Below are 10,000 nucleotides of genomic sequence, written 5' to 3'. Positions count from 1 at the left end.
ATAAAAGATAGATGGGAAACGAATAGAACATCCAGAGTTACCTCGTTCTCCCTGAGCCTCTGAGGGGAGACAGGAAAAACGGATTTCTCTCGTTACCGTGCCGATCCCCTAGGGGGGGGCGGTCCCTCACACATGTTGCCACCTATAGGGTTCCAAGGGTGAGATTGGCAGAGTGCCAAGGACACGGGTGTGGTCTGGCTAGGCTGTGGTCTGATCCCAGCACAACTGCATTATATAAATATACAATGTATACTATCCATGCATTACACACTACATGTCCTGCATTCAACATGGTACCAGAGGTTTTACATGGAGAGTGAAAATGTAGCAATCTGTAGCTTAGGTACTTCTGTACCTACTACCTGTGTGTTGAACCTGCCCTAACACAGCCCTGCCCTCAGGGCACCTGTATGGCATCACACACACACACACACACACACACACACACACACACACACACACAGACACACACACACCTCCACCTATACCCATTGGCAAATCCTGTGTGTGCGTCTGCCAAACTCGAGAGAGGCCTGGAGTGCTTCTGTGTCCAGAGTGGTGTTTGTGTGTGTGTGTGTGTGTGTGTGTGTGTGTGTGTGTGTGTGTGTGTGTGTGTGTGTGTGTGTGTCGGTACTTACACCACTGATCTCCTGCCCTGCCCATGGAGTGATCTAACTTGTCATCAATCACCTCATAATGGGCACTCTGAGGAGCAGACAGGAAGAGTATAAACCCACACCACTTCTCCTAAACAGCCCTCACACACACACACACACACACACACACACACACACACACACACACACACACACACACACACTCACACCACTGATCTGCCGGCCTGTCAATGGGTGAAGTGGCTTAACGACATCAACGACAACACTTCACCTACTGAGCTACATCACTGAGGGCTTTACCATTAGTCACCCTGAGGCGAGCCTGCCATTCACACACACACACACACACACACACACACACACACACACACACACACACACACACACACACACACACACTGACACACACATGAGCGTGCTGGCATACGTGCACATGCATGCACACACACACACACACACACACACACATTGACACACACATGAGCACGCTCGCATACGTGCATATGCATACGCACGCGCACGCACACACACACACACACACACACACACACACACACACACACACACACACACACACATACACACACACACACTCACCTCCTTCACCACAGAGCAGTGGGAGTGATCTCTGGTGTGTTTGACATAACCATGTGCAGAGGTGCTGACGTTGTGGCTTAGCGGGAACGTACCCAACATTAAGCCCATGTGACATCACCCCAAGGTCCCGGGTTCCATTCCCCGCGCCTCACAGTCTGCCCTGCCCCCCCCCTCTCGCCTGTCCCTTTGGCGTTGTCTACATAATTATCAAAAATACTCTAAAAGGGCGCTTAAGTGGCGTCGCACACTCAGGCTCATACCATGTTGTCGTAAGGTCCCTGGTTCGATTCTGGCCATTAGCATATCTGACATATCACCCCCCCCCCCCCCCCCCCCCCTCCTCTCTCTCTCTCTCTCTCTCACCCATCCTTCTTGTCAATCTCTACAGATAGTCTCTCTCCAATAAAGCAGAAATGCCTAAAAACATATTTTTTAAAAAAGAAAATGACACACACACACACTCAAAATTATCTTTCAAAAACAAACAAAACATGGGCTGAAACACAAACAGGTGTGTCCGCCTCGCTCGGAGAGGACAGCTCATATAGACATCATCTGGAGCCACCGTTCATGGTTCGGTAGTTTGTTCAAATGAGGCATATTAATCATAAAATAAAGGAGGTTAATATTCCCACATTCTTCCCACCATCTCTGCTGTGTCTGATTATGAAAACACAGAAGCATGATGAGCATTTCATTTCACCATTGTTGTTATTCTATTCAGGCTCCGAACAGTTTTTTTCTCCTGATTTTGTGGCGGTGCGTCAATAGACAGGAAGTCATTATCCCCTTCATTTGGCAGTCGTAGTTGGTTGCGACTTGTCTGCTCACACACACACGCGCACGCATGCACGCACGCACAGACAGACGCACGCACGCACGCACAGACAGACGCACGCACGCACGCACGCACGCACAGACAGACGCATGCCCGCCCGCACGCACGCACACACAAACGCATGCACGCACGCACGCACGCTCACACACACACACACACACACATACAGATTAGATTAGATTGATAGATAGAGAGCCATGGGGTTAGCCTGCCAGCGTAGTTAACTCTTAAATCAAGGCCGTGCCAGAGTTATGGTTCTCTCTCTTGGTTGACCTGACGTACAGAGCGTTGTGTGGTACGGGGTCGTACAAAGTACCGAGCAACGTTGGCAGAACCTCAAAACACACCCCAGCAGAGTTCAAAGCTCTTTGCTTTCATGAGATAGGTACAGTAGCAGTACAACTTGTTGGCAGCATTCCACTGGAGTAAAGTGTTGCGCTGCTTGGTGACATTGTTGGAGAAGATTGCTGAACATTTGCATTTGTTCAGTGCACGTGAGGGGCAGCTGCTCGCGTGTGCGTGTGTGTGTGTGTGTGTGTGTGTGAGTGTGTGAGTGTGAATGTGGGTGTGTTTGTTGGGGTCCAGTAGAGGGGATCCATTGGAGAATGGAAGAAGAGGGAGGGTGAGGACCAGACAGAGAGAGAAAGAACCCAGCCAGGGGTGGGGTTGGTGGGGGAGGCCGCGTGCCAACGAGCCCTGGTCCGTCCGGGACCTTTTCCTTTTCTTCCTCTCCTCCTTTGTGTGCCGGCAGGGCAGAGCTGGCTCAGGGCCAGGAGGGGGTAATGAGGTTTCAGGCCCGGTGGTGGTTTCCCTGAGAAGGACGGCAGAGGGGAGCAGGAGGAGAATCTGAACTGGACCTGGGGCTCTATTCAGAGTCCACTAAAAACCCCCCCCGTTAGCTTAGACCCCCAGACCCACTGATAGACACACACTCCTCACAGAGTGATTGACAGTAGGTTACAGTAGGTTAGCAGGATTGGCCCTAGCATGGTTGCGGAGAGGGATCTCGTCTGTACCACAGTGTGATTGCTCTACTGGAGTAATTGTCACTTTAGGGTTTTCCTTACTCTAAATGGGACCTCACAAGTGACTGACTGTATGACTGTCAGTGTCCCAGACCAGTCCAGTCATTGTTGTATTGTCAACAGCGGAGCGTCCAAGGCAACAACACCGCACTGATTGATATCAGGGTAACAAGTCACACCCTCTCATATCCTGCCTCACACAGCCAGAGAGAACGGTACCGACCGTCTAAAGTATGACTTTGCACTCATGTCTAATGTTTAGTTGTAACTCAAGAACAGAACCTTATTCGAAGGACTGTTGACAACCTCAAAATCAGATACGTGAGCGTTTTTGAAGGATTTTATTTCAAAATGTAGCTCTTTTCGTTCGAACAATGAGTGAAAATAGAAAATGTGCGTTTGAAAGCAGTCCCGTGATGCCTTGCTCCGGGACCACGCCCACTGTGCTGTCAACAGCCCGTCCTCGCCATTGTCACACGGCTGCAGGAAAGAGATCAAATAGCCTCACAGCGAGACTCTCTCTCTCTCTCTCTCCTCTTTCACTCTCTCTGTGTCTGTCTTTCTCTCTCTCTGTCTCTCTCTCTCTCTCTCTCTCTCTCTCTCTCTCTCTCTCTCTCTGTGTTTCTGTTTAAAAGAGAGAGAAAGGGAGAGAGAGAGAGAAAGCGGGAGATAGAGAGAGAGAGCAGTGAGGTCAGAATGTGCTGTTGGTTTGATAGGTCTTTGTGGAAAATGTGAAAGTGTGTGTTTTGGAGAGGTGGAAAAAAACGGGTGGGGGTGAAGGTGTGGTAGGGAGATAACGCAGAGAAATGTGACTGTGGAAACTGGGCCACCCTGGGGCAGACCTGACCCCAAATGGTGCAGCTCTCTCCCCCGTCTCTCTCTCTCTCTCTCTCCCTTTCTCTTTCTCTTTCTCTGTCCGTTGCTCTCTATTTTTGACCAGTCCCCCCCCCCCCCTCCTATTTATTTTTGTCCTGCTTTCCTCTCTCTCTCTTTCTCTCTCTCTTCTTTTCTCTTTTTTTACTCTGTTTTCCTCTCCCTTTGTTTCCACAGTCCCTCTGCCCCACCAGTGTCCCATTACTTTAATCCTATTTGCTTGTAGATAGACTCTGTGTGATAAACACACTTTTAACTCCTGGCATACACACACACACACATGCACACACACACCCCTTAGCCATCTCTCTCTTTCTCTCTCTCTCCCTCCCTCTCTCTCTCTCTCTCACATGCACACACACACACACACACACACACACACACACACACACACTCCTTCTCTCTCTCTCTCTCTCTCTCTCTCTCTATATATATATATCTCTATATCTCTATATCTCTCTCTCTCCTCCCATATCTTCTGTAAACTCAGTGCCCTCATTTTTACTTCATCTGTAGTGGTATTGTAGTGTAATTATAGACTACAGCTTTAACATTCTCCAGGGACAGATAGGTAATCTACTGATCTGTGGGCTGCTGGGTCTGAAATACACTGTGAGAAAATACCCTGGTTTCGACACAGCACCGTCGCCGCAGCCATTGTTAGGAGAAATATTTGAGACTAAACCTCAGTCTCAACTTTGACATTGCGATTAAAACCCGAGGAGATTAGGAAATCAGATTCTAATCTGATGTAAATGTTCCCCGATTAACATTCAGATCCGGGAGCTTTTGTCTCATTAGCAGCAAACCTCATACTTTATGATTGTACCTTTCATAAATAGCAGTTATATATCATAAACGTGTATTCAATACAATTAAATTAGTTATGTGTATTGTTTTTTCAGAATGTAATCAATTAATATTGTAATCATTTTGGATATCCTGTCATAATCATGTGACCTTTCACCTGTGTTCCAGCCCAATATTGGCCGTCTGGGAATCCCTCATGGACCCTCAGGTGAAAAGGTCGCTGTTGTTGCCGTGGACGACTGTGACATCGCTATGGCAGTTCGCTTTGGCAACCAGATTGGCAACTACTCCTGCGCTGCCCAGGGCACCCAGACTGGCCAGAAGAAGTGAGTTTGTCTCTACCTATCTGTCTTTCTCTCTCTCTCTGTCTTTCTCTCTCTCTCTCACTCTGTCCTCTCTCTCTCTCTCTCTCTGTCTTTCTCTCTCTCTCTCACTCTGTCCTCTCTCTCTCTCTCTCTCTCTGTCCTCTCTCTCTCTCTCTCTCTGTCCTTTCTCTCTCTCTCTCTGTCCTTTCTCTCTCTCTCTCTCTCTCTGTCCTCTCTCTCTCTCTCTGTCCTCTCTCTCTCTCTCTCTCTCTGTCCTCTCTCTCTCTCTCTGTCCTCTCTCTCTGTCCTCTCTCTCTCTCTCTCTGTCCTTTCTCTCTCTCTCTCTCTCTCTGTCCTTTCTCTCTCTCACTACTTCTATCATCTCTCTCTGTCGCCCTCTACCACTCTCTTTCTACTATAACTCCCCCCCCCTCCCCCTCTCTCTCTCTCCAGGTGTATTTCCTAGTCTCTCTCTCTCTCTCTCCTCTTGTGGTGAGCCTAATAGAAGAACAGGACTTTTAACTGCAGGGCTAATGTTAAATTACCTCCATTACAACAGATTAGTCCTGTCCTTGTGCTCTCCGTGTTAATCTCCCCAGATCGACATGCTCTCCACTGTCTCAGAGGCAAAGCATTACATGGCTTCAAAACTACCGTATCTTTTCAACATTTACCTTGTATGCTAATTGTTTCTCTATCCGAAACCAAGAGCATTTAAAAATTAGGACGGTAGGCTAGTCAGCAAGCTAGAACACATTCTGGTTCAGAAGGAGAAGGAAAAAACAACACTTCAAAGGGAATGTTAATGAGGCAGCATTCCACCAGAACCTGTCGCCCCAGTCTAGATGGGGTGTTTTTATACTGTGTATGACCTCCTCTGGCTGCTGCACTGGAGGTTTTGGAGGTTCACCCGCTGTAGGTTAGGGAGAGGGAAAGTTCTAACACACACAAACACACACACACTCACACACACATACATACATATGTAAATGGACACACATACACACACACACACACACACACACAGACACGTGCACACACACACACGCGCACACACACACACACACACACACACACACACACACATGCACACACACACACACACATGCACACACACACACACACACAGACATATATGCATACACACACACACACACACACACATGTGCACACAAATGCATGTACATGCAATGCACACACACTTACACATATTTCTCCTCTGGCTGCTGTACGAAGATTGTAGGTTAGGGAGAGGGAAAGTTATAGCACACACACACACATACAGACACACACGTACGTACACACACACTTACACAAACGCACGCACGCACGCACACATGCATGCACACACCCATGCGCACACACACACATATCCACACACACACACACACACACACACACACACACACACACACACACACACACACACACACATCTCCTGTGCCTGTCAGTCAAACCCTGTCTGGACCACTGAGGTAACAAACACTGTTTGACACCTAGTGAATTTTCACATCCACTGTCCCATTGTGGAGAACCTCTCCCAGTGTCACCACCGGGCCACTCACACCATTGTCACACCATTGTCTCAGCAGTAGCCCATGTGACTTTGAATACTTGCCAGGTACTGTATGCAGATGAATCATATGTTTTGTGGTATGCGTTGGTATGGCGTCATGATAAGTCCTGTTAAACCCCGGAGCCTTTGATGTTTGTTTGAGCTGAGAGGCTTCTGTTTAAGCAGCTTCCTCTGCCTGCATCTTTGCCTAAGTCAATACGAGTGTTAGGACCCAGATTAGGATGGAGATTCCAACTAGGTCACAGTGACTTTGTCCCTTCAGTCAAACAAGGCATGTGACAAGTGACTTTTGGGAGCTTAACCGTACCCCCCAAGCCAGTACCCTCGATTGCGTTGAATGCTTGTTGGGATGCTTGGGCCGGCCCGACTCTGACGGTAACCCCATTGAAGTTGAGAAAAAAAATGGTTAAAGTTGGGGTTAGTGTTAGAGTTAGGTAGAGTTATGGTTAAGGTTAAGGTTAGGGTTTAGGGTAGGGTCATCTGAAGGATCCCACTTAGCATCTACCCCTCAATTACCCAGTAGAACCTTAGAGGAGCATTGTGGGTTTTTGACCATGATGGGAAGGCACTGTGTGGTAAAACGTTGGTTTAGTCACCGTAGCCGCAGTAATTCAATTAGTGGGCTTACAGTAACGTATGACTTTCCTACGTTCTTCAGGTCAGTCTATGGGTGTACAACTTCAGTTCCTACTCCGTAGGGAACTCTATAGGCGGCCATTTTGGGTCTTCTCTGACCCAGTTTCCGTTTCTCTCCTCTGCAGGTCATTGGATCTGACGGGGCCTCTGCTGCTGGGTGGGGTGCCCAACCTGCCGGAGGACTTCCCCGTGAGGAACAGAGACTTCGTGGGCTGCATGAGGAACCTGAGCATCGACAGCAAGCCCACAGACATGGCTAGTTACATCGCTAACAACGGCACCACTGCAGGTCAGGATAACCAGCAGCTCTGGGATCTATTACTCATGACTTACTCGACAGTTATACAACAGTAATAGCACAGTTACTCCATGATTTCTCTACAGAGATAGCATATATGGTGCATTCAAGTGCTCTCCGGAAACTCTGAGCTTCCCACTAACATTTAGCCTAACACTTTGCATAGAGCTGCCTATTGGTTAATTGTGAGAGGTGCACAAGTTGCCGAGTCCGGAATGTCCAAGTTTCCTATTTCTGAGGAGCACTTGAATGCAGCATTAGCCACCTTTTTCATTGACGCCTGCTGAATCGTGCCAATGTTGATTGTTCTGAAGGCTGTCCGGCCAAGAAGAACTTCTGTACCAGAGACCTGTGTCAGAACGGAGGGGTGTGTGTGAACAAGTGGAACACCTACAGCTGTGACTGTCCGCTGGGCTACGGCGGCAAGAACTGCGAACAAGGTGAGTGAAATGTCTGCATGTGTGAGTGTGAGTGTGAGTGTGTGTGTGTGTGTGTGTGTTTTGTGCTGATTGCATGAGGAAGTGGGGGAGCAGGCCCTGGAGTTAATGTGGCTCAGCTTCCCATGAGGGAAGTGTCTCTGTTGATAGCGATCTGCGTGCGTGTGTGTGTGTGTGTGTGTGTGTGTCTGCGTGTGCGTGTGCGTGTGCATGTGTGTGTGTGTGTAAAGTAAAAGTCTCTGCAGATGGAAATCCAACAGGATCTGGGATACATATCTGATCCTAGCTTACTCATGCTGCTACCATGCCAAACCTACAGTGATAGTGATACCTAGACACTACTGGGCCCCTGAATAAAGACTCCTGTCCTATTTCACCGCTTAGACAAAGACACAACGTGACTCACATTCTGACTCATATTTCATGTCCTGTAGGATCAACGGACAGGAATGTTGTACTGGGCACAATCAAAGGGGAGAGGAGCAGTGGGTTTGCGCTATATATGTGTGGGGGGGGGCGGGGGGGGGGGGGGGGGGGGGGGGGATCACAGAAGCACTCTAGGATCCTGGACACTCTTAGAAAAAAAGGTTCTACCTAGAACCATAAAGGGCTGTCCCTGTGGGACCCAAAACCCCAAGTGGTTCGATGTGGAACCCAGAAGGGTTCTTCAAATGGTTCGCCCTCTTTTTTTTCAAAGAGCGTACATGTCGTATATAAACAGTCCCAATAACACTGCTCTATTCCCTTGGTGATGGACATGTCTGTGGGAAAGATGATGATGACTCACTGTGGCTCCGGGTAGACAGCTGTCCTGGCTTTGATCCTACCTGCACTGTTTCTCATATTATTCCCAGATGATTGATACATGGAGGTGTGTGTGTGTGTGTGTGTGTGTGTGTGTGTGTGTGTGTGTGTGTGTGTGTGTGTGTGTGTGTGCGCGCGTGCGTGCGTGTGCGTGTGTGTGTGTTTGTGTGTTCAACAACCTTAATGATAGTTGTGTGTGCTTGTACGGTTGGTAGTTTTGCTGTCAGGCTTGTGTAAGCCCGGGGGCGAACTTAGTGGAGGAGGGTGTGAAAGAGTGTGTGTGTGTGTGTGTGTGTGTGTGTGTGTGTGTGTGTGTGTGTGTGTGTGTATGGAGCAGGTCTGAAAAGGTTACAGTGACTAATAAGGTGTCTGTCCTGTCTCACACACAGAGAGATTTAACGCAAAGTCATCATGGGAATTTCGCAGTTCGTGTTTGTGCATGCGTGTGTTTATGTGTCAGATTTACTTGCTTGTATTTGTCAGCGTTATGTCATAAAGCAATAACGCTAGTTGTGGAAATGATCCCAGGCACAGCAATACACTGTACTAGGCACACTTGCCAAAAATATTGTTATTTTTACTCCAGTGAGATGAATGTTGTGAGTAATAGCCCTTCTCATGTGTTGTTGTGGTAAGAAGATAGGTTGATTTACCCTTCCGGGCCCGGTTCCAAAACAATGTGAAAGGTTCCTCACCTCTCCTTCCCTGGATGAGGTAGCTCTTTGACGGTGCCAGGGCCCAGATAAAGTATCTGTCCCGGGCCGAGGATCAAAAGTGAATGTGAGGTGTTTGGCTCCTTGTCCGGTTGTTGACAAGCTGGTGTAAAATAGCATTGAATTCCAGGTCTCTTCTTGAGAAAGGGCTTGTATCTCAATGAGATTAACCTGGATAAATAAAGGTTTGATCAAAGGAGACGTTAGATTTGTAATTTGGGGGTTTCCATTCACTGGTGTGGGACAGAAGGTAGTGAATTAGCAGCCTCGCGTCACGGCTTGTGCGTGTGTCCTCAGGTCACTGTGAAGGTGTTGCTTTATCTCCGCTCTCCACCGTTTTGATGGGCTGTCTATTTTCGGACTGAGGCCTCTTCTCTTGATCTTTTGTTGTTTTTTTTATCCCACCACATTCCTTCTGCCTTTTGCAGTTACGACGGTTACCCGTCATTTAATGACTTTCATCATATTTCT

The 10,000-nt window shown here is 48.2% G+C and overlaps 1 protein-coding gene across 1 annotated transcript in view; it reads left to right on the top strand.

Moving 5' to 3' along the window:
• The window catches only part of celsr1a (cadherin EGF LAG seven-pass G-type receptor 1a), a 92,484-nt gene that overhangs the window by 55,685 nt on the left and 26,799 nt on the right, over positions 1-10,000 (top strand). The window contains exons 7-9 of the mRNA XM_083692240.1: positions 4,929-5,086; positions 7,403-7,566; positions 7,890-8,015. Coding sequence (XP_083548366.1) covers positions 4,929-5,086; positions 7,403-7,566; positions 7,890-8,015 — 448 coding nt within the window. The remainder of the gene's footprint in view (positions 1-4,928; positions 5,087-7,402; positions 7,567-7,889; positions 8,016-10,000) is intronic.

This window comes from Argentina silus, assembly GCF_951799395.1.
Source record: "Argentina silus genome assembly, chromosome: 20".
In the NCBI taxonomy this organism is placed as follows: domain Eukaryota; kingdom Metazoa; phylum Chordata; class Actinopteri; order Argentiniformes; family Argentinidae; genus Argentina; species Argentina silus.
This window is presented reverse-complemented; position numbering and strand designations above follow the sequence as displayed.